Genomic DNA, 24,004 nt, shown 5'->3' on the forward strand with positions numbered 1-24,004 from the left:
CCTCACAGTGACAATGAGCTACATGTCCAGAGCCCTGGAGGTGTAAGGAAAATGGGGTCCAGACTTCACATCCTCCCCCTCGCCCTGAGAAAAGCCCAGAGTTCTCTGGGTGGACTACTCCCACTGCAAATCAAAGAGACCTAGCACAGGGCCCACATCGGATTACCAGCTCTCCCTTCTCCGAGTGCCATGTCTGAGGCACTAGACAAACAAAACCCTAGGCCACCCGCCTTCTGTACTTCTGTGTGAAGCAGACAGAGCCCACCCATCCTCTCTGAGCTGCGAGAACATTCCAACCCTCTACAGGTCTCTAGTTGTTTCACCGGTGTGGGTCCTGTAGGCCTACTCAGAGTGAGTTCCCTTGGGGAAGGGCAAGGTGTCCCTCCTTTTGCAGGCCCCTTGGTGATGAGCAACTTCTAGGTGTAGAGCCGTACTGCTTCTATGGTTCACTGATAAAACTACTGCCCCAGCACAGCTTTCTGATTCCCGAGGGTGGGCATCTGAAGACAGTGACGGAGCAAAAAGAGAGATCTCTCAGCCGGAGACCCTGCAAAGGGGGCCAGGATACCAAGACCCAGCCAAGCAAAGCCTGGGCCAAGAGAGAGCCAGGCTGGAAGAGGGAGAGGAAGGGGGAGCTGCTTGTGGCTGTTTGTGAATTTCCTTCTTCGCTTAAACTGGGAAAAACCAGAAGACAAAAGGAGACATGGGGAAAAGGCAAACCGAACTCAGGCTGAGGGGGTGGTTAAGAGAGACCAGTCACCACACAGGAGACTCGACTCCTAGCCCACTGCCACTGCCCCTGAATGCGCCCCTTCCCCGAGGGAACAACGCTTTAACTGGTCTCCCTGCCTCCCCTTTACTCAGAGCATCCTCCACACATCCCTATTAACCTTCCTGAAGCACAGCTCAGAGTCTGCTACGCCACAGCTCATAAACCTTCAATGGCTCCCACTGGAGTCACATCAGTCTCCTCACCTGACATTGAAGAGCCACCGTGAGCAACCCCCACCTGCGTCTGCAGGTTATCCCCCCCCATGCTCTGCATCCATGGTCCTTGCCCACACAGGCCCAACTATGATTTTGCTTCTCTATTTCCTCCACCTGAATGTCCTTCACCACCTCAGAAAGGTGGGTTCCTCTGTCCCTTTAGGTGCCCGCCATAAAAGCCACCTACTTCCCAAGCCCTGGCCTGGTTCTCCAACTAAATGGGGCTTCTTTCTACCCTGAGATGATAACTGGCATGTCTGCTTTCTCCAGTCAACTGTGAGTCCTAGGGAATTCCCTGGCAGTCCGGCGGTTAGGGATCCACACTCTCACTGCCAAGGGCCTGGGTTCGATCCCTGGTCGGGGAACTAAAATCCCATGAGGTGTGGCCAAAAAACCCCCAAAACTGTGAGTCTCAGAGGGCGGGGTCATGTCATGCTCATCTGTGTACCCCACCCCCATTCCCTGCCCGAGCCAGCGCCTAGCACACAGTGAGGATGTGTTGTTATTGGACTGAAGGGCCGTAAGTTAAGTTACAGCCTGAGAAATGGTCTTTGGAGTATTAAAAAAAAGGAGTATGAGCACAAGTTGAAGAGGATTGAGGAAGGCTGGGAAGTTTGTGGAGAGAAGAGGGAACAGCTCACTAAATACAGAAATTTCATCCCACCCATGGTGGTGCCCAGAGTTAGAAGGAAGGAGAACTGACTACCAGAGCCCATCTGGGCTGATTCCGTTTCAGCCCTCATTAAAAAGGAGCTGGGGCTGCATCTGGGTGGAGTAGGATAGGGGCGCAGAGGGTGCTAGGGGAAGCAGCAATGTTTAAAGCATTTTTACCATCTGTTTCCTGGAGGGGAGGCATGAAGGAACCTCTTAGTGCACCCTGACCCCACCATCAATAGCAGAATTGAAAGTGACGTTCTGCTGGCTGGAGCACATTCAGTAAACAGACGAGAGCTGTCTCTGCTGTGAGGCCCAGAGCCTGGATCCTAGGCGGTACTCATTCATTTATTCATTCATTCGACAAACGTGAGTCAGGAATTAGGAACATGCCAAGCAGGCAAAACAGACCGTGTCCGGGTCTTATGGAGCTTGCCGTCTAGTTCGGGAGACAAATACACGCACCAAAAAACAACCCTGAGAGACAGTAGGCTGGAAGGCCTGACTTAGAAGGGAGCTGAGGCACACGTCTCTGAGGATGTGATTACCGGGGCTAAGACAAGATTTCTGTCAAGGGTACTGGGCTGGGGACCACACTCCTTTCCACCCTGCTCCCAGGCCCTGGTGGCCTCACCTCAGCTCACTTTTACAATGGTGGCAACCTTCAGTCTCTCCGACCTCAGCTCACTCTAGGGTAGAGCCTACTCAAAAGACAGAAGCAGCTGGTCAGGGAGGAAGATAGGAGGGGTCCCCAGCATCTCCGTTCCTGAGTCCCTGATCTGGGCCTAGTCCCAGCCAACTTCACGGTTGTGGAAATCCTCACCAGTTGACAACCACCAACGTGCTTATTGTGTGCTGGTTGAGGGCTTATGGTTACTAGGAGACAAGAGTCTCTCTCTTCAGGGACTTCCCTGGTGGTCCAGCGGCCAAGACTCTGTGCTCCCAATGCAGGGGGCCTGGGTTCAATCCCTGGTCGGGGAACTAGATCCCATATGCCACCACTGAAGATCCCACATGCCACAGCTAAGACCCAGCGCAGCCAAGTAAATAAGTAAATAAATAAATATTTTTTTAAAAAGTCTCTCCTCATCTCTCAATATCTCTAAGCCACCTAGAAATGCCTCTGCTGGCAAGTTCTGGGCAAATGTAATTTCAGGCAGAAGGCACGTGGAGAGAAGATAGAAACATACTCAGACACATGCCTCCTCTTCCCCTGCACCCCTTCCCTTGCAGAAGCTAGGGCATCCTGGGTCAGGGGAATTAGCACGAGACTTGGGGGTCACGGACACCACAGAACTTGAAATCCGATCTCAGTTCCTGTCCTTGCTTGATGGCTGTGTTACTATGGACAGACTGCTTAACCTCACTGAGCTTTATCTGTAAACTGAAACTAATGAGCCCTGCCTTTGATTTTAAAGTACCAGGGTCCACTGCAGATGGAGTTCCTCTGTGCAGCCCCAGACCAAGCCTGTTTTCTGCTCTCCTCCTCTTGGACGTTCTCCCACATGCACCTTAAACCCACCTTGTCCAAAGCTAAGTATCATTTCTGCCTCTGACCTGTTTTTTCACCTGCTTCCTCTATGTCTGGGAAGACCCTCACCCACAGTCACCCCAGATGCCTCCCTTTTTTCTCACTAGCTGCCTCCAATCACTTTCCAAGAGCTCTCAATCGTAACTGCTAGATGTCTCTGGCAGCCACCGCCTCCTTCCCCATTCCACTGAAAACCCTCCTCATTTTCCACCTGGAGCATTGCAGCTGTTTCCAAGCTAGGCCCCCCCACCTCCGATCTATGCTCCAAACTGCACCCGAGACAATCTGACCATCACTGCTTACAGTCCTTCAGTTTCTGCACACCAGCTTGAGGACAAAGCCCAAACTCCCTAATGTGACTCAAGGCCCCTGTGACTTACTCCCGATGACCCCTCTCTTACCACCACCTTGAGAGCACACTTTGCTAGCAAAGTGCCAAGAACGTGTCATGTGTGTCACCTATTTCCTCTGCCTTGAACCCTTCCCCTCCTTCTCTGCCCAGGTTAATTCCTAACCAGGCTTCTAGACTCCACTCAAGCCTCACCTCCTCCACGAAGCACCCCCTGATCTCCCCAGGTTAAGGCAGGGACCCCTCTTCCAGGTTCCCTCAGGACCCACTGCTTCCCACATCAGAGAGCTCGTTGTGCTGTCCTGAATTGTCTGTAGCTCCCACTTAGACTTGTGCCTGGTACATAGTAAATGCTCAATAAATGTTTGCTCAATGAATAAACACAGGAAAGAAAGATCGATTCCATTGAAAGGCAATGGGAGGAGCACTACGATGGCAGGCAGACTGGGCTCCAGTCCCAGCAGTGCTGGCTTTGCCGTCACCTCCCTGTTGACCATGGGCCAGTCACTCGACCTGTGGGCCTTCCCAATTCCTCTTTCCTTGGGTTTGCTAACCCCTCATCTGGAGGGTCCTGACGTCTGTTGCCCTCTACACACACACTTCGCGCAGGAGCATTCAGGTCCACCACCCCAAAAACAAGAACCATGAGAGTGGAGAAATGGTTTGTGCGTGCTGGGTGAGGCAGGATACAGGCGACAGCAGGAAGGATCAACCATCACAAGTCCACATCCGGCCAGCTGATGGTGGCAGGAACGGGCACTGTCACGTGCTGACTTTCCTCCTGGCTTTTGATCTCTCAGTCTGGGACTGGGATGGGGGTTCCTGATTCTCTGCCCTTCCCCACAAACAGACCTCTTCCCCTCCCACCAGGTTGGTTAGCAGGGCCTGGGGTGGGTAGTTGTGGAGGCATCAGTGGAGGGAGCCGGAAGCTCAGCCCAACCCTCCCTGGGAAGCTGGGGAGCAGCTGAGGCCACAGGAGCAGAGAAGCAAGCACGGGCCTCTAAGACAGTGTGCCAGTGGCTCTGGATCTGACCCCCTGAACAAAACCCGGGGCACCCCACTTCCCGTCTCAGCTTCCAGTTTTCCCTGGCTCTACTTATGGGGAGACAGGCCGGACAGGCATGGGGCTTGGGGCTGAGCAGAGCCAAGACTGGCCACGGCTTTATTCCTGCGCCCACCCCTTCACTCTCCCTCCCTGCACGTCGGCAGCTCCCACACACCTAGGCTGGCAACCATGCGGCGGGAACAAAGAAGCAGGCTCAGGAGGTGGCCGCAAAGGACAGGATGGCGGTTTTATATGTGGCAAAATACTTCTCCTAGGGGAGTACAGACGAACAGACAGACAGATGGGGGCACAGGACACCAGACAGGAAGGGGAAAGGTTGGGCAGTGGTCTCTTCTAACCAGTAAGTGGAAGCTGCACCCCCCCCCCGGGCGGGGGTGGGGGGTGGGACAACATTGGCACAGGAGGTGGCGAGACAGGCATGAGGCACCCATCCCTGAGGCGGGCAGCCGGGCAGGGCCCAGTCCTCGTTGGCACAATCGGCTCTCTCTGGCCCAGCTGGGTGCTGGTGGGGGTGGGGGACGGGGCTGCTGGGCTACGGGATGCTAGGCAGAGGGACGATCCAGGGCAGAGGGGGTACCAAGGCCTCTCCTGGGGGGCGTGGACATGGATAAAGGACGGGATCACAAGAGGCAGATACAGAGCAGCAGCAGCAGCAGCTAAGCCCCCCGGGGGGATCTGAGGTCCTGAGGCCCCAGGGGTGACGATTACCTCTGGGGCACCAACCCACAGGGCCTCTCCCCTGGGGCCTCAGGGTGACAGTGAAGCAGTTTTTTTGGTTTCAAAATGAGCTGGACCAGAGTGCTCCATGGGCTCCACACCCAGGTGACAAGGGGATGGGGGGGCTCAGATGCAGAGGGGCCCCCTCTTCTGATGGCTGCAGGCAAGGGATGTTGTAGGCAAAGCTCATTCCTGGGGTAGGCAAAGACTTGAGGCATGGAGGTGGTGGTGGGGGTAGCAGCATCTCGGGTTGCCCCTTCCTCAGGGTTCTAGGTCCTGGGCGGGCACAGGGCACTACATCTGATGCCTGCCAGCTTCTACCCAGACCACTCCCGAAGACGAGATCCCGGTGGGGTTTCCAATGCTGTAACTTTCACCTCCCAGACAATGCTGCCAGGAAGCTAGGGGGAGGGGTGGGCATGGTAAAGGACCCTGGATCTGGGGCTTGGGGAAGACAGCCCTCATGGGAAAGAGGCTGTGGTCTCCCTCTCCAGGAAAAGCCCCCCTACCCTTCCCAAATACTCCAGGTTGGAAAAAGAAAGGGCCACCCCATTTTAGGACACTCATTTAGAGCCTGGAGTAGAAGGAGTTAAGGAGCTGCACCTTTTCTCTGGGCGAGGGGAGAGAGCCCCTGAGGTGGGGAAGGGGATACTGCAGGAAGGTTTGTCATCCCCCCATGCACCCACAGCATGTAGGTAAAAACCTACCGCTGAGACTTAAAGGAGTCTCAGGAGCTGGTTGGAATGCTACCACCAAAGAAACCCCAACGTTGAGCAAAGGCATCTGAAAAGGAGGGAGACAGCGCCCCCTGGAGGCAAGATACATCCGCAGTGGTGAGCCCCTCTGTCCCGCCCCTCCCCTGGGCTCAGAGCCCTTCCTCCCACTAGTGTGGCCTCCGCCTCTCAGCGGATGTAGACGCCCCGCCCCCAACCCTGCAGCTCATTCTTGTTGCGTCCCAGGACTGGAGCCCCGCCCTCCGCGCAATAGCGCGCCTTTATTCCGGCCGCGGTTCCGGTTGTTGGTCAGCTCCTCTTCATAGTCTTCCTCATCCTCCCAGGATCCCTGTCGGGCTGGTGGGGTGCTGCCCCCTGCAGGGTCTCCAAGCCCTGGCCCCTCGGAGGGGTCAGTCTCCATGTCCACACACGAGTCTCCCAGCTCCGTGTAGGCAGAGTTTCGGTTGCCAGGGGTGGTCGGCATCAACGTGTCTTGGTGGGACAGTGCGCGCAGGGTGCCCGCCCGGCCTGGCGGCTGGCTGCCGGGGTAAAGGCCTGGGGGCTGGCCCAGCTCTCCCGGGTACTCGTGCACGCTGGCGTGCTCCCGGTGGCCCGTTCCAGCGACTGGTCCCCGGAAGAAAGGTATGGTCCCTGGTTAGCAGGCAGGACGGCACACACCATGCAGATCAGGCAGGAGTGAGAGAAACACAACAGAGCAAGGCAGGTTAGTGAGGGCACCAAGACACCCAGCCTGGCTGAAGGAGAGGAGGGGTGCTGACCCTAGGGGATGGGCAGCCGGCAGACGGCTCTGGAGCCCAGCCAGAGAGCCAGAGGACAGAATTTAAGGCATTTGCTCCTCCACTAGGAGAGGGGGGCACCGGACCTTCCTAAGGTGGGTGAAGGCATGAACTCTCCTGGTAACCATGGTAGAGGGCCCACGAACAATTAGTCATCAATTCCTCAAGGCACACATTAATGTTGTCTTGAGCTAAGTCATCATTAACAGCTCATTAGTATTGCCACTTGTTAGTGGTTGATTGGGTTAGTCATTGCCCCCGTTTCCCAAATATACTAAGGGGGGGATTTCAGCCAGCTCCTTCAGCCCAACCAGACCCTAATCACAGGCTTCCGGAACCCCACACTTCCCCCCACCCCATTGCCTAGTCAGATGACAGAGCTCCAAGGTTGATAGGATTCCTCCCCTGCCCCCAACAAAGACTCAAAGCTGCAGGCTGGGGAAGGCTGATGGGTCTCTATCCCCCACTGGCAACAATGAGATGGCCCAATGTCCTCAGCATCAGATGCCACATGAAGACGGCCGTAGAGGCTGCTGGGTAGAGTGCAAAGAGACCCTGGGTTCTAGCCCCATTCCCTGCTACTTCAAGCTGTGTGACCCTGAGCAAGTGACTCCCGTCTCAGTGGCCCAGTGTCTCTGTGGTGGTGTGATGGGGATTAGACTAGAGCAGCAATTTCCAAAGTGTTCCCTGGAGATCTGGGGTGGGTGGACAGGGCAGAGTGCTTCAGGGGTCCCCGTGGAAGTGAAATGGAGGCCAAGCCACTAGCTCCCTCTGAGCAGAGCAAGGACGCCTTGTCTACATACTGAGCTTCCACATAAAATTCAGTGAACAAGTGGGCTCTGGTGCTGAAAAACAAATTTGAAAAGCAGTGGTCTAGAATGACTTCATGGGTTTCTTCTGGTTCTAATCTGGAACCCAATACTTAATGGTTTGACCTCAGAGACAGGCCTTGGCTCCCATGGGAGGAGATCAAGAATGATTAGCAATGGTCTAGAATGATTTCATGGGTTTCTTCTGGTTCTAATCTGGAACCCAATACTTAATGGTTTGACCTCAGAGACAGGCCTTGGCTCCCATGGAGGAGATCAAGAATGATTAGCAATGGTCTAGAATGACTTCATGGGTTTCTTCTGGTTCTAATCTGGAACCCAATACTTAATGGTTTGACCTCAGAGACAGGCCTTGGCTCCCATGGGGGGAGATCAAGGCAGGGTGGAGAACCCACAGGAGGGTCTTTCCTGGAATCTGTTTAACTGGGAGAAGGATGGAAGGTTCAACTCATGGAAGATGCTTCACTTTGGGTCCCTACTGAGAAGTCCCCTGAGATTAGGGCTCTGGAGGAGGGGGCAGTTTCTCTGGTTGAACAGCCCTGCTCTGTGGGATTCCCTGCGTCTCAGGGCCCTTGGTCTGTTGGGTCTAAAATGGGTGTAGAGTCCAGCAAACATTGATTTTCCTCTGTTTCTTCCTAGTCACTTATCCTACAAGGCCCCCAAGGCAAAAGCCCCCAGGGCCGCAGATATGGTCCTTTGAGACCAGGCCCAGGGAGGCCCCACCAGCCAGCCCCAATCCCATCAAAAACCCACAGACACCAGAAGCTGCCACTCACCACATTTTTTTACAAAATAAAAGTCTTCCCTTCCTTGCCCACGTTCACTGTGCTCAGTTCCTCAGTTCCGAGCCCTGGGCGGGAGGGGACATGGGCGGGGCACCTACACCGTGTGCTCCTGCTGCTGGGGCACCGCCCTGGCCCTCTGCGAGGCCTCCAGCCCTCCCCAGAAGCTGAGATTTCTCCTGAGTGAGGTGAGCACCTGTACCTGGAGGTTGGAGACAGGGGCAGGGCTGGCAGCAAGGGCTGCAGTAGCCATGGTGCGGTTCAGCAGCGGATTGGGTGGAGTGCTGCTGGGCGGGTGTGTGGCCTTCCAATAGGCTTCCAAGTACTCGGCCAAATGCTCGCAGGCATCCTCCAGTTGGTTCTCATCCAGGATGATGTCAAACATTTCCTGTGGAGGCGGGGTTAAGGGCAGGGCTGGGATGAGCTGGGCCTGACCAAGGGGTGAGGGTGTGGCCTGGGGCAGTGGGTGGAGTCAAGGGGTTGATGGACAAAGTTAAAAAGAAACCTCTGGATGTCCAGGAAGAGGAGGGCTCTTAGACATATAAATCGACAGAACTACAAGAGGTCTTGGTACCCCGATACTCCAACTCCCTCATTCTAAATATAAGGCAACCAAGGCGTGGAGAGGGGCTTAACTCCCCACAGAGAAGTGGTGCTTCTGGGACTTGAACATCCAGCACTCTTTTCCCTGCATCTCTGGACCCCGCCCAGGCATTCCCGGTCACTCTCTCATGCAGGCCAGAGGACACGTGGAGAACCCAAACGTTGCCCCTTCCCTTCCCCTGGGTCTGAGCACTCACGGTGGGACACTGCGCGAGCTTCTCCGAGGCTGCTATTTGCACATTGAGGTGTTTGGACTGAGACTTCCCTCGAGACTTGATGAGCCTCTGAAGAACCTGGTTTGTGGGGGAGAAGAGGAGCTAGAGGGACCCTGCAATGCACCAAGCCGGAGAGGCAGGTCCTGGCTGGAGCCAGTGTGGAGAGACAGTATCGGGGCCAGGGGATGTTCCATGACTCTCAGCCCTGGCCGCCTCTTCAGAAATGACCTCACCAGTCCTGTGTCCATCCTACACAGTGCTCAGGCTCTCTCCTGGGTCTCATGCCAGCCTGTCCTGGGAAGTTCCAGCAGTGGCTGTAATGAAGGGCAGTGATTCTCCTTCCCAACCCCTGTAACCTTTATAGGCTTCATTCTCTGGGCCAACTTCCCCTCCACGTTAACAGCAGTAGCCATCCTTTATAGGAACATGTGCTATGTACTGGCATTATTCTGTGCTTTTTTACACAATCAATTCATTTCGTCCTGACAATAATGCCATCATGCAGCCACTATTATTATTCTCATCTCAATGATAACAGTAATAATGATGATAATAGCTAAACATAAAGCTACAACCTTAACTAAGTGATCAAAGTTAACAGCACCAATGATACAGCAAACCGACATCCTGTGCTTCCTGATGCGACGCACTCAGGACACATCGCTTTGGTGATGTTCCTACCTGAAACGTAAAACCTAAATCTACTCATGGGGAAACATCAGACAAACCCACGCCGAGGAACAATCTACAAAATAAGTGATCTGTACTCTTAAAAAATGTCAGTGCATGGGGCTTCCCTGGTGGCGCAGTGGTTGAGAGCCCGCCTGCCGACGCAGGGGACACGGGTTCGTGCCCCGGTTCGGGAAGATCCCACATGCCGCGGAGCGGCTGGGCCCGTGAGCCATGGCCGCTGAGCCTGCGCGTCCGGAGCCTGTGCTCCGCAACGGGAGAGGCCACAACAGTGAGCGGCCCGCGTACCAAAAAAAAAAAAAAAAAAAAAAAAAATGTCAGTGTCATGAAAATCCAAGAAAGGCTGAGGAAATTTTTCAGCTTAAAGACTATAAAGAGATATAACAACTACATGCAACACATGATCCTGGATTGAAGGGGAAATTGCTATAAGGGGCATTATTGGGACAACTGGTGAAAACTGAAGATGGACAGTATTTTAGATAAGATTTCTTAAATTTGACAATTGTACTGTGGTTATGTAAGTTAATATCCTTGTTCTTAAGAAATACATGTTGAAATATTTAGGGATAAAGGCATACAATATCTACAACTTACTCTCTAATAGTTCAGGAAAAAAGATACACATATATAAGCGCACATATACATAATGCATACATACATAAAGTAGTGGCAAAGCGTTCAAAATTAGTGAGTCTGAAAATTAAATTGTATACTTTAAATGGCTAAATTGAATGGCATGTGAATTTTATTTCAATAAAGCTGTTAAAAAAGTAGTGAATGTGAGTGAAGTGAATTCAAAGATAGTCCTACTATTCTTACAACTCTTCCGTAAATTTGAAATTATTTCAAGATAAAAATCTAAAGAAAAAAAAAATCTAAAGAAAAAAATAGAATAGATACAGTGCTTAGTAGGTACCAGGCACTTTGCACGGTTAATTTGTTTATTTAATCTTCACAAGCACCATTTGAGTATTCCTATTTTGCAGGTGAGGAAACTGAAACATAGAGAAGTTAGGTGACTTGCCAGAAGAGCACAGAGCCGGTAACTGGTGGCACTGGTACCTAAACTCAGGCAGTCTGATTCCAGAGTCCCCACCCTTAACCTCAGTCAGTGCTCAGTGGGGGCAATGGAAGTGTCTGTTAACTTTCTAGTTCACAAAGTGTTTTTGCAGCCACTGTCTCATTTGATCCTTTCAACCACCCCAGGAAGTACTTAAATCCCATCACCCCCTTTATGCTCATTAGAAACTTAGGACTCAGAAAGCTTAAGAAACTGGGTGCTCAGGGACTTCCCTGGTGGTCCAGTGGTTAAGACTCTCAACACGGGGGACCAGGGTTCGATCCCTGGCTGGGGAACTAGATCCCGCGTGCCGCAACTAAAAGATCCCGTGTGCTGCAACGAAGATCCCGCAGGTGGCAATGACGATTCCGTGTGCCACAACTAAGATCCAGAGCAGCCAAATAAATAAATATTAAAAAAAAAAGAAAAAAAGAAACTGGGTGCTAGCATGAGATGTTAACAGTTACCACCTCTGGTTGCCTTCATCAGTCAGACAGAACTCTGGGCTCTTTACATCATTACCTCCAACCCTCTCAATAATAACATATGAGAATGATTATAATTCCCATTTTGTAGGTAAAGAAATTGAGGTGCAGGGGCTTCCCTGGTGGCGCAGCGGTTGAGAGTCCGCCTGCTGATGCAGGGGACATGGGTTCGTGCCCCGGTCTGGGAAGATCCCACGTGCTGCGGAGCGGCTGGTCCCGTGAGCCATGGCCGCTGAGCCTGCGCGTCCGGAGCCTGTGCTCCGCAACGGGAGAGGCCACAGCAGTGAGAGGCCCGCGTACCGCAAAAAAAAAAAAAAAGAAAAAAGAAATTGAGGTGCAAAGGCCAAATAATCTCCCCGAGATCACAAGCTCAATAAAATACAACCCAAAAAACCAAAACCAAGATTTAATTAATTAAATAAAAATAAGCCAATCAGAGCTAGGATTTGAACCCCATGCTGTCTTCTCATTTCAAATCCTTCACCTAAGCTCACCTTCCCTGTTTCTCAAACCGCTACTAATGTCTAGGAGGGAAAACTAACGGAGCCACTATATGACCAGGAAGTAAATCAGCCTTCCTACCAATTTCATCTCTATCGAGGCCTACATGAAGGCGGTGCAGCAAAAAGGGCTGAAATAGAAAGACAGGAAAGGTCTTTTCCCAGCCGCCAAGTAGCTGTGTGACACTGGGACAGAAAAGCACAGAATTCTTTCTGTTTTCTGGACTCAGGAGAAGTCAACAAAGTAGAGACAGGGGACTGGCCTGCATGACCCTAATAATATTTAAAATAGTTAATACATGACAAGGAGGACTTCCCTGGTGGCGCAGTGGTTAAGAGTCCGCCTGCCAATGCAGGGGACATGGGTTCTATCCCTGGTCTGGGAAGCTCCCACATGCCGCGGAGCAACTAAGCCCGTGCACCACAACTACTGAGGCTGCGCTCTAGAGCCCGCGAGCCACAACTACTGAGCCTGCGCTCTAGAGCCCGCGAGCCACAACTACTGAGCCCACATGCCACAACTACTGAAGCCCGTGCGCCTAGAGCCCGTGCTCCGCAACAAGAGAAGCCACTGCAATGAGAAGCCTGTGCAACACAACGAAGAGTAGCCCCCATCACCACAACTAGAGAAAGCCCACGCGCAGCAACGAAGACCCAACGCAGCCAAAAATAAATAAATAAATAAATGCTTTAAAAAACAAAACAAAAAACATGGCCAGGTATATTATACCAGACCCTTTGCTAAGTGCTAAGTATTCGCATTAGGTCGAATCTTCACAATATCCAGACAATGGAGTTCGACAGCAGGGAATCTGGGCTCGAGGAGATTAAGCCACACAATTAGTAAGCAGTACCTGGGGTTTAAACACAGGCAGCCCAACCAGAGCACTCCTGTCTCCAATAGGGTCAGACTCCTGCACCCACCTTGGGAGAGGTGATCTTGATGTAAACAATGATGGGGGCCAGTGAGGTCTTGGAGAGCTGGGCTGGGTGGTTGATGGTGTCGGCATCCAGGGCAACCAACTGAAGGGTCCGGGCCAGCTCGAAGATTCGCTCGATCTCGCTCTGAACCTCAGCTGGGGGAATGGAGTCATGGGGCAGGCGGAAATGTAAGGGGGCCTCCCAGGAGGCCGGGGGCAAATAGAGCATTTCCGGAGATGCCCCCCTCCCCCTCCACATCTGGCCCCAGAGCAGGGGTGTGGGTGGGGTTAAGGGGTGGGCTCACCCAGGCTGGAGCGTGTGTTTGAACGCTCGATGATGATGTGTTTGCTGGGGTTGTTGAGGACTGAGCGCTTAGCCAGGGAGATGTCCGCTGTCACACGAGTGATGGAGATCCTGGGGGATGGGACAAGAGGAGCCAGGGGTCAGGGTGGCCTAGAATGCCCTGCCTACTCCCCAGGCTCCAGGACAGCCTCTTATCCCTCAGTCCAAGAGTTCCAGGATTGTCATTCAAGCCATCCTGCCCATCCCCAGCAGCAGAGAACCACGGTGGGAGTGGACAGCCAGCTCCCAGGGTCTTACCTGCCATCAAAACCGATGCTTCAAGAAGTCAAATAAAGCTTTCTGCATCATGTCTGTAACCTGAGGTTGGGGGGTGGGGTGGGGGGAGGAGAAGTCAGGTGTTTAAAAGCCCCTCAGGGAAGGTGGACCGCTAGGTATTTGCCCCCTGACATTCCATTTCCTTCTTAAATCCCTGAGATGAGTAAGTCCCTGTTGGGGGGAGGGGGCAGTCCTTTTGAGTCTGAGGGGCCTCCACTGGGGTCTCTGATTGCAAAGATCCTTTTTAGGTGGGATCTCTGGGAGGACTTCTCTGGCTTTTTGAGGAGGACTAGACCCTTCTGGGGTCTCCCTGGGGGTTGGACCCCCCATGGAGGGGGGTGTCTCTGAAGGTATGTAGCCCTCTGGGGAAGAAACCCTGGAGGGCCCTGCTGGGGGATCTCTCTGGGGTCTGAAGACCTTTCTATGGAGTCTTTCTGGAGGTCTGGGCCCCTCTGGGTCCACTCGCCTCTAGGGGCTCCTACCTCATAGCCCTTGAGCGACGGTCCCACCAGGATGATGGGCCTCATGGAAGGTACCACGTCATAGGGGGGCACATGCTCTGTCTGGGGGGGGAAGCAGGGAGGGGAAACCCCAGAGTGGAGATGGCATTAGCCCTCTTCCCCCACCTCCAGGCTCCCCCATGCATCCTTTCCTCCCCCTGGTCCCAAAGTCCAGATGTGGGGATCGGGGCGGGGGTGGGGAGGTATGTGCGAGGAAGGGTTGGGGAAAAGGGGGGCAGATATGGGAATGGGTGTTAGAAGGTCCCCCTAGCTCATCCCAGGGGGTGGGGAGGGGGACACAGAAAGCTGTGATACTCACCAACTTCTGCTTCTGTTTGCTGGATCCAGAGATTGCCAAGAGGAGGGCGGGGGAGGAGAAAGGGGAAGGTACCCAGGCAGGGGCAGAGGGCAAGGGAGGAGCCAGGACAAGAGAGGGAGGGAGAGCAGGCAGACGAGGAGAGATAACAAGGCATGCGTGTTAGTGACAGACAGAGCCAGAGAGAGGGGACGGGACCCCGTGCCAAGGGGGAGCCAGAGGTGGCCCTGGATCAGGGCTGGGCGCAGGACTGACAGCCAGTCCGGTGAACTTGGGAATATGCAGACATCCTGTAACCCCTTTCTGGGTCTTGGAAAAGAGCTGGGAAGAGTGACAGCCTCCTAATTTGGTGCCCATCTCCTGGCCCCAGTGCGGGCCAAACTGCCCATTTTAAGGGTACGTTAACTGTCCTGCTCTGCAGCCAGGAAGATCCCCGTGTGCCCACCCTAGCCCCGTGGAGTCCGAAAGGGCCAAGAAGGTCACCATTCCACTTTCCCCTTCACATGTGGCAGTGGGGGCAAACACGGCCTAACCCACTGGCAGTGAGGGGGAAAAGTCAGGTCTCATTACCCAGACGCTGCTTTCAGTCGAGGGGCGGGGGCAGCCTTCCAAGAGAAAGGGGTTGCTGCCACTGCAAGAACCATCCCTTCTGGGGAATGTGGGCCGGGGTGGAGTTGTGTGTGGAGACAGACGTGCCCATTCTCGGTGTCATTCCACCCTTCCTCCTCCTTGGCAGGAAGGCCTGATTCCCACAGAATCAGGCTGAGACCACATCGGCATCCATTCCAGCCCCCCTCCCCCGCCAAGAGCACTGGGCTCTGACCTCCCCTATCACGAGAACCCAGCAAGAATTACCTTCTTGAAGAAGGGATGCGCTTGCCGTGGGGTGGCGGGGTGGTGGACACTGCTAACGCTAGTCTTGGCAGAGCCACTATGCTCACCGAGCTCTGCCTCCTCATCCTCTAACTCCAGGGGGTCTAGTTCAAAGGCTAAGTTAGTCATTTCATTACCTGGACCGGAGAGTCAGGATGAGGGAGGAAGAGGCGAGGTGGGGAGGAGTGAGATGGACATGGAGACACAAGTACAAAACGCAGGGATGGGATGGGGAAAAAAGAAAGAAGAAGAGGTGAATGGAACAGGGCTGGGAGAAATGAATGGGGGGTAGGGGGCAGGGCAGTCAGGCAGAGAGATGGAGCTACCAAAGAAATGGGAGAGTAGAGACATGACAGAATGGGCGCTGAGGGACAGGCCCAGCTTGTGGGGTGTCCTGCTCTTCATGGAGGGGGTACCACCGGAGGTGTCTGGAGGACTCAGGATTGGGGTACCCCCAACTGCAGGGAAAGGAGGGGACAGGCAGTGGGGAGACCACCCCGCCCAGGAGCTCCACCCGACCCCGTGGGGTGGCGGGCAGCTCTTACCACTGGCAGGGGGCGTGGGGCGGCGGGTGCCAGTCACCACGTCTCCCAGACTGGAGCTGGAGTTGTCACCTGATTTGCTGTGTGGGCAGAGAGGCAAATGGAGCCGTGAGCAAAGGAGGTGGGCGTGAGGGTGGGGGATCTGTTCTCTCACAGGCTGCCCCCCGCGCCCCGCCCTCATTTGCCAGCCCCACTGGTGATGCCACAGACAGTTTTGTGTCCTCAGGGCAACGCGTCAACCCTCAGGGCCTACTCCTGGCTGGCTGGCTGGCCTCTCCCGGAGGTGCCCTGGCCCCAGCCAAACACCTGGAGCTGAGGCGGTTCTGGCGCAGCTTCTGTTCCTGCAGCAGGCGCAGGCTGTCCAGTTTGACAGGGCTGGGGATGAAGCCAACCTCACAGCCCTCCTTCACCAGTCGCCCAATCCACCAGTCATTATTGTATTTCTGCAAACGACAACGGCAGGTGGGGTGGGGGAGACCAAGAGGGAGATTAGAGGTACAAGCCAGCAGCCAGCTCCAGGGGACACCACCCCCAGACTTGCCTACCCCGCCCAGGGGGCGGCACCCTCAAACAGCCCTGGTACCAGCCTCTGATTACAGCCCCCAATTCTCAGGACTCTCCGGAACCAGCATCCTCTTGTGCCATGGACCACCCACACCCCCAAGCACATCCCTGTTCTGAGAGTCCTTCCTCCCCCATGTGCCAGCTCTACCCCCGGAAAGGCAGGGAGAGAAGTAAATGCTGACACCTCCATGTGCCTGGCACACTGCCACCCCACTGACAGGCCTCATCACAAACCCTCCCAACCGCCTTGTGACCTAGGCATTACCATCCCATTTTACCAATGAAAAATGCAAAGCTCAGAGAGGTGGAAAGATTTGCCTAAGGTCACACAGCAGATTTAGCCCAGCTCTGCTTGGCTCAGAAGTCTTTTTCCACTAGAGGTCTGACAGCCCCTCTCCTGGCACCCACTACCCTGCCCTCCCTCCAGATGCCAACACAGCCTCCCCACCTCTTTGATGTGCAGGAAGTCCTTGGGCTCGAAGGTGATGGCCACTCCCTGAACAGGCACCTCATCCCCTAGAGATGGGTTATAGCCGACATTTGTCCGCACAGCAAATGCCACTGGCTTGGTCTAGAGGAAGATGACAACCAGAGGGTTAAATCACAATGGGATGTACAACTTCCTGACTGTGGTGGTGATTATGGAGAGGTTTGTTTTGTAAATTGTTTATTAAAGCATATACTGTACACCGTACTATACATAAGACAGATAAACAACAAGGACCTACTGTACAGCACAGGGAACTATATTCAAAATCTTGTAATAACCTATAATGAAAAAGTCTGAAAAAGAATATACAGATATATGTATAACTGAATCACTTTGCTGTACACCTGAAACTACACAACATTGTAAATAAACTCGACTTCAAAAAAAATTTTTTTAATTTTATGCAGTTTTTTACTGCATATATTAAATTTCACACACACAAAAAAAAGCAAACCATAGAACTCAGTCCTCTCAGGGTGGAGGGGGGCATCAGGGAACGCTAAGTATAGGTGGTGGGAGAGCCTAGAATAACACCAAGAAGGAATAATAATAATAGTAACAATAAGAACAAATAATAGTAATAATAGTAATAATGTAATAATGATAATAACGACAGCAGCTACTGTGTAGTGTGACAGGTACTGTGTTGTATGTTTCACACCCATTATCTCATTTATTTATTACAAAAACCCTATGAAGTTAAGTACTATTACCCATTCATTTTATGGGTTTTTTTCTTTTCTTTTTCTTTTTTTTTTTGCTGCGCCATGTGGCTTGTGGGATCATAGTTCCCCAACGACCAGGGATTGAACCCGGGGCCACGGCAGTGAAAGTGCTGAGTCCTGACCACTGGACTGCCGGGGAACTCCCAGCATATTCATTTTTAATGAATGAGAAGACTAAAGTTCAGAAAGGTTAACTGACTTGCCTAATATCACACAGCTAATAAGAGCCCAGAAAATTTGACTCTAGAAATGAGTGGAAATGTTGAGCTCCTATTATGTGTAGAAATTAGGCACTTATTATACTTTATAAGGAGGCAGGTATTACAGCTTACACTTTACAGGTGAAAGTCAGAGGCACCTCAGAGGGGTACATGAGCTTGGAAGTGGCTAGGCCAAGACTTGACCCTGGGTCTGTCCAGGCTGTCTCTGAGGCCTGGGGTAAGGGAAATAATGCCAGCACAGCCCTTCCCATCTTTCTCACCTTGGCTTTCTCGAGCTGGGCTAATGCCTGGCGCTCTGCCTCCTTCCTTAAGGCTTCTCGGTCCTCCTCCAGAGACACATCGGAGTCTGACGGACGGCTGGTATAGGACTCTGCTGATCCCTGAAAACAGACAGGGTCAGCTCAGGGCCACCGCTGCCTCCCCAGCTCCTGGGCCTCGGAAGGCACCCGTCGTGGTTGCCTCAAGCCCCAGCCAGCCCAGCGTGATACCACAAGGGCTAGGAGGAGGTGGTATTAGATGGGAAGAGCCAGAGAATGAGGTCTGCAGGCCCCTGGAAAGAGTGTGGCCCTAGGAAGGGTGACAGCAGCAAACAGGGGATTACGGCAGGTCCAAGGACAGCTGCTTGGGGCCCAGGGAGGGGTAGGAACCTGATAGGGGCACAGCGCAGGGGTGGAGTGCCACGGGACAGTCTCCACTCCCTGCTACTCCTTCCCTCCCCTGCCCCCAGCACCGGCTGAGACAGACTCAGCACAGGCCCAGTGAGTCCTTCCAGGGGCTGTAGCCACCAGCTTAGGCCTGAGCTCTCGGCACTGGTGGCAACGGGCAGCCTGCTCCATGGGCTAGGGCCACACAAAAATTTGCCATTTTCTGCTCAAGGGTGAGGAAAGATAGAATCCTACCTCCTCTTCCAGAAGCTGGGGAGCCCCAGCCCTCAGGCTCTCATAAGATACAAAAAAGAACCCAAGATTCCTGGGGTGGCGCAAGAAGAGGCAAGTTAAGAGAAGGACACGAGCAGGCCTTTCCTCAGTACTAGGGCTGCCGGCTGCCAGGGTTAAGGCAGCCTCAGAAGTCTGGGTGTGCCAGGAAGCAGGCCCTGATCACACCGACCATCCCAGAGCACAAGGAACTTCCTCAGTGATGCAGGCACACGTGTAAGACACGCACAGCCTGTCCAGATCCAGGGCGTGAATGAACATGCTAATTCACGGATGTGCTTGGATGTGCAACGTCAAGGGTATGTTCTATGGTATGTCCTGCTGTGTATGACTGAATGCATACAGGTACACGTGTATGCATACGGGGCGGAACGGGTGGACGCCTTCAGTGTCTGTGTCCCTGAGGGCACGTGAGGGCAAGAGCCAGGAGGTGTGGATTTGTGTGACCGTGCAGCAGTGGTGTTGCTACAAAGGGCAGGAGGGGACCTGAAGAAAGAACACGACTGCAGAGGTGAGGGGGTTCTTTCCTGAAGACAGAAAAGGGTCACCTGGCCAGGAATGCCTATTAGCTTCATATGGAGGGAACCTGGGAAAGAGAGAAGACCAATTCCCACCTCCCCAGAGCGCCCTGGTGCACCAGTGAATGCAGCTGCCCATCACATCATGAAAATGGGAGAGTGGAGAGGAGAAAGGTGGGGGGTGGGTGGGGTACTAAAAGAAGCTGGAAAAGAGATGCAAAGGAAAGAGAGTGAAAACCAGTTAATCTACCACTCTCCACCCCTCCTGACGGGAGCACTCAGAGTCAGAAAGACAGATGCCAGGAGAGCCAGGGGAACAGACCCAGAGATGGAGTGGCAGAGAGACACTTACTGACCCCAACACACACGCAAACACACATACACACACACACACACACACACACCCAAGAATGGCGGGAGAAAGGAAACAGTGAGGCAAGGAGACAGGCTGGAGTGAAGGCCTTCCACCAGCTTTCCTGAGGGGCTGCTCCCACCTCCCCCCACCTTCACTCCATCCCCAGCTCACCACTACGAGGGTCCGGTTGGGCGCCTCCATCCCGGCGCCCTCAGTGCCTGCCCCTGCTGGCCTAGGGGGTGGCCCAAACTGCCCGTTCCCCCAAGGGGCTCAGGTTACAAGCAGAGTTTGCTACATGTGCAAACTGCTAGGGTATATTTAGCTCAGAGACGTGGCAAGGACTGCCCCCCCCCCACTCCCTGCCACCTACAGGGGGTCAGAGCTGGGGAGCTAAGAGGAGGAAGGATTGGAGACTGGGGTCTGATCCCCTGGGTCAGCAAACACTGAAGGAATGAGGCCCTTTTCTGTCAAGAGGGGCTCCACTGAGCACAGTGTCATTCTTCTAGCCTCGCCTCGGCCCTGGCCCAGTCCTACAACACGGGGGATGAGGGAAAGATCAAAGAAAGGACTTCGTGTTTGTATGGAGATGCTGGGATGAAGAGCCCCTTTCCTGACCCTCTCAAGTCAGGCCCGGGCTCACATGTGCCAAGTGTCGTGGAGACAGAAGAAGTGAAGAGAAGGGCCTCTCTCCAATCTGTAGTGGATCTGCCTGGCATCACCCTCTCTCTCCTGGCCTGGGGGTGGGGGTGGGCGGCTGACTTCCCTACGGTCCTCTGCCCTCATATGCTGCCCATTTTTTCTTCAACGTACTCCTTTCCTTGTCTGATCCTAAGCCCCTCTTGCCTTTTTTGGGTACCAGGCTTTGTTGAGATGCTCTGTAGTCATAGCAACTACATGGCTCTCTCACTGCTTCTCCCTGAGCCTGAGATGGCCTGGGGTTGACAGAACAGAGATGAGAACAGCATCTTCCTGATGGGAGAACAGGAAACCCCAGAAAGCCATTCAGCTACACTACCCCCCTTCATTCAGGGATGCTGGGCTAAAGTCCTCTCTAATATCAACTTCCTCCTGCCTCTCCTCCACCTCCCTCAACACACTTTCTCTCTCTGCGTATTAAAGAACAGTCACATCTGGATGTGAGGAGGGTGTTTCCCTGACCCATACCTAATCAGGGCTCCAGGGACCCAAATGTCCTGGCTCCTCATATCTTAGGACCTGCCTCTACCCCATGCTGTCACAGATTCTGGGGGAGGACATGGAAGGAGACAGCCGGCAGGGGGAGTGGGTGACAGCCTGAAGCCAGCTAGAAGGAGGCAGGCCAGGCTGTCCCTGAATGAGATGACGCAGGCAGGCAGGCAGCAGGGGCTGGTGTCTGGTGCTGGGAGACGGATTGGGTGGGGGCTGAGGGAGTGGGTACAGCTGACAGTATATGCAGAGGAGGTCATGGGGTGTAAGGGTATGGGGTGGTTGTGGGCAGGTGACAAATGACACGGGGGAGGGTGCCTGGAGAAAGCCTCAGACCCAGCTCACCAATCCTGGTCTCTACCAACCAGCCACCTCCCTCCTCTCAGCCCAGCCTACCCATTACCTGGCGGACAAAGCTGTTGGATGTTGTATCCGAGGATGTGCTCCCATCCGACCTTTTGAACCGCCCTTTCCTCTTGCTGTATTTGCCCTGGAGAAGCCAGGAAGGGACAAGAGTAGAATCAAAAAGGCCCTTTCCCAACCCTCATCCCATCAGGCCCAGAACCACAGCAAAGCCTTGGAAATATCATTCCCTGATCTCAACAGCCCGCCCCTCTAGCTTCTTCCTGAGATGGTACAGCCCAAGCAGGAGGGAGAACCCAGACCACAGCCATGGGGTGGGGGACAGTGAAAGAGAGGCCTAGGAAGCACACACAGAAACCCCCAAACCAAGACAGAGAGGTTGGGAAGGGGGAGGCACTGAGAAGCTGGAGACTCATTAGGCAGCAAAGCTAATTGAGACGCCGGGCAGGCTGCAGAGGCCTCAGGGGGAAGGGAGAGGCTGCCTGCAGTGCTGGGGGCGCGGAGAGCCCCTGGGAAAGTTTCCCCTCCCTCTCTACCTCAGCTGGAGCAGAGCGGGGCTGAGTGTGCCTGTGGCCCCCAGAGAGAAGAGGATTCGCCAACCCAGGCCCAGCTTGGCTTTCCCCATGCCCAACTCCTGCCTTGTTTTTCGCAGAGTGGGGAGGGGAGTTGCAGCTCTCAGCTCTTGGAGACCTGAAACTAGATTCCCAGGGAAGGGTAGGGGGCGTGGAACTGTATTTGGAAAGTAAACATCTAACCCCAACCCTGACCCATGGGGGCAGATTTAGCACCCTGCCTCCAACCTGGTAGGACTTCTTCTCAGCCCGTCCTCACAGTCACAGTGATCAAACTTCTCCCCAAGGGGGCAAGAGGGATCAAGTCCTCTAACCCTCAGCTGCCAATGCCCACGTCCTGTCCCCATGATATCCATCAGGCTGCATCAATCTAAGTGTCCCTTGGCCCTGCCCCAAGATGAGTCTAGGACACAGCCCCCACGCAGGGCCTTGGAGAAGAGTTGCTCAGTCCCACAGGCTGGGCTCCTGGCTTCGGTGGCGTGGACACTGCCCGACCTCTCACGCAGCCACCCATTCAGGTATTTCCAGGCCTCCTGTAAAGGGGGCTACTTCTTTCCTCTCCCCAACTCAAATATACACATTGGCCCCCAGCCTGTCTAGAGTGGGGTGGGGGGGAATCATTGAGGGCTCAGGCCCTCCAAGCCCCTGCCCCCAGCCTCCATCCTAGAGTTTCTTTGCCAAAGAAGCTAGGTAAGCCATGACCAGGCTAGAGGCTCTGGTTCCTTGGGCCTGAGTACAAGGAGGAGGGTGGATACATGGGAGAGAAGGGCACCTGGGAACCCTTTGAGAATCCTCCCTCCCATCACCTTCTCTCCAGCAAGACATATCTCCAACCTCAAGGACTGAGGATCTCTATGAACTTAAGAGGATTCCCCCAGTGAGCCCCAGACTCTTTCAGACCACGACCACTATCCCAGGCAAGGAAAAGGGAGTGGCACCCAGAGGGACAAGGGACAGCTGAAAGGAAGGCCCCAGTCAGCTGCCTCCCAGGCTCCAAGGGGCCTGGGGTGGAGAAGGGAGGTATTTTTAGGTCTGACCTGACCCCCACACCCCACGTGCCCACATTATCATGGTGGTTACAGTTGCTCCAGGCTGACCACAGCAAGAAAAGAGTTAATGCTATCCTAGCCTTGGGGTGTTGCCAGGTTGGATAAGGACACGCCCCAGAGAAATCCCCTGGCACGACCACCCCAGACCTTGCTGGTCACTCCATGGGCACCCTCCCTACCCAAATATACCCCTTTCTGGGGGTAACCTGGGGGCACAGGAGAAGTGTGAGTGAGGGGGGCGGCAGACCACCCCCATCCCCACGCCCCCCAGGTAACACAGTTTCTTCCCCTCCAGGACAGTGAGTTGGCATCCATTCAACTTTCCAAACTTTGGAGGCATTTTCTGGGGCTGGGGGGCTGGGGTGGAGGAGGGACAACGTGGGTGTTTGTTGGGGGAGGGGAGGTGGTCCAATATAGGGGTGGAGCTGAAGTGGCTGGGACGGGGGCCTGGCCCGGAGCTGGCCCCTTCTCCGCCCTCGAAGGCCAGTGTCCGCAGCTCTGAAGGCCTACTGGCACCGCCCGCTGACCACCGCCTCGGCCACCCTCGCCCCACCCACACCCGCCCGGCGCCCCTGAGCGTGCTCTGTGTCCCCCCTTTGCCCTGAGCTCTTTCTCTAGCTTCCTTCAACCCCCGGGTCCCCCGCCAGCACCCACACTCTCAACCCACTGGAGCCGGTACCCGAGCAGCAGAGACCCTGACGCGTGGGAGAGAAGGAGGCGAGGGTGACAGGCGGCCCGACCGCCTCCTCCCCGCTCTGCCAAACCGCAGCACAACTCCCGGCCAAGCGCCCATCAATCATTCACCGGCAGAGCTGGGGGGCGCACAGCCCTCTCCCCTGGGCGCCGGGCATATAACCCCTTTTTCCCCGGCCCCCCTCGATCCGACCCCACAGGGTCCGCGGGACAGGCCCCCTTCCCTCGATCCCGGCCACCACGCCTCACCTGTGGGCTGGGGTCGAAGACCTCCATGGGGATCTCCTGGGATGATGGGTAAGGGCCCCGGGACATGCTGGTCTTCTGGACCATGGAGAGGAGCCTCCCCTCCGGCCGCCGGTCCGGCCCAGCCGGGCGCCCTCAACGCATGAGAGAGGCCGTCGGAACCAAGAGCAGCGCAGCCAGCACCCGGTCGAGCCACCTGGCCCGGCCTTCGGTTGCCCTCTTCCTGCCTTCCCTCCCTCCTCCCGCTCTCTCCTCTGCTGCCGCCGCCTCCTCGGCCCCTGAAGGCTCAACATCTCCCCCCCCCCCCCTCCGCTCCCACCAGCCCCTCCCTCCCTC

The 24,004-nt window shown here is 54.7% G+C and overlaps 1 protein-coding gene across 1 annotated transcript; it reads right to left on the reverse strand.

Moving 5' to 3' along the window:
• Positions 1 to 4,672: 4,672 nt before the first annotated feature.
• CACNB1 (calcium voltage-gated channel auxiliary subunit beta 1) lies at positions 4,673 to 23,948 on the reverse strand. Its single transcript, XM_032617285.1, is given in 19 exon segments — positions 4,673 to 6,299; positions 6,301 to 6,620; positions 6,623 to 6,668; positions 8,629 to 8,814; positions 9,227 to 9,322; positions 12,907 to 13,058; positions 13,208 to 13,317; positions 13,504 to 13,514; positions 13,516 to 13,563; positions 14,004 to 14,084; positions 15,193 to 15,209; positions 15,212 to 15,236; positions 15,238 to 15,347; positions 15,756 to 15,832; positions 16,059 to 16,195; positions 16,765 to 16,887; positions 18,013 to 18,132; positions 21,149 to 21,235; positions 23,672 to 23,948. Coding segments are annotated over 19 exon segments (1,923 nt in total). The 5' UTR covers positions 23,756 to 23,948; the 3' UTR covers positions 4,673 to 6,206.
• Between the last annotated feature and the right edge of the window lie 56 nt (positions 23,949 to 24,004).

This window comes from Phocoena sinus, chromosome 20, assembly GCF_008692025.1.
Source record: "Phocoena sinus isolate mPhoSin1 chromosome 20, mPhoSin1.pri, whole genome shotgun sequence".
In the NCBI taxonomy this organism is placed as follows: Eukaryota; Metazoa; Chordata; class Mammalia; order Artiodactyla; family Phocoenidae; genus Phocoena; species Phocoena sinus.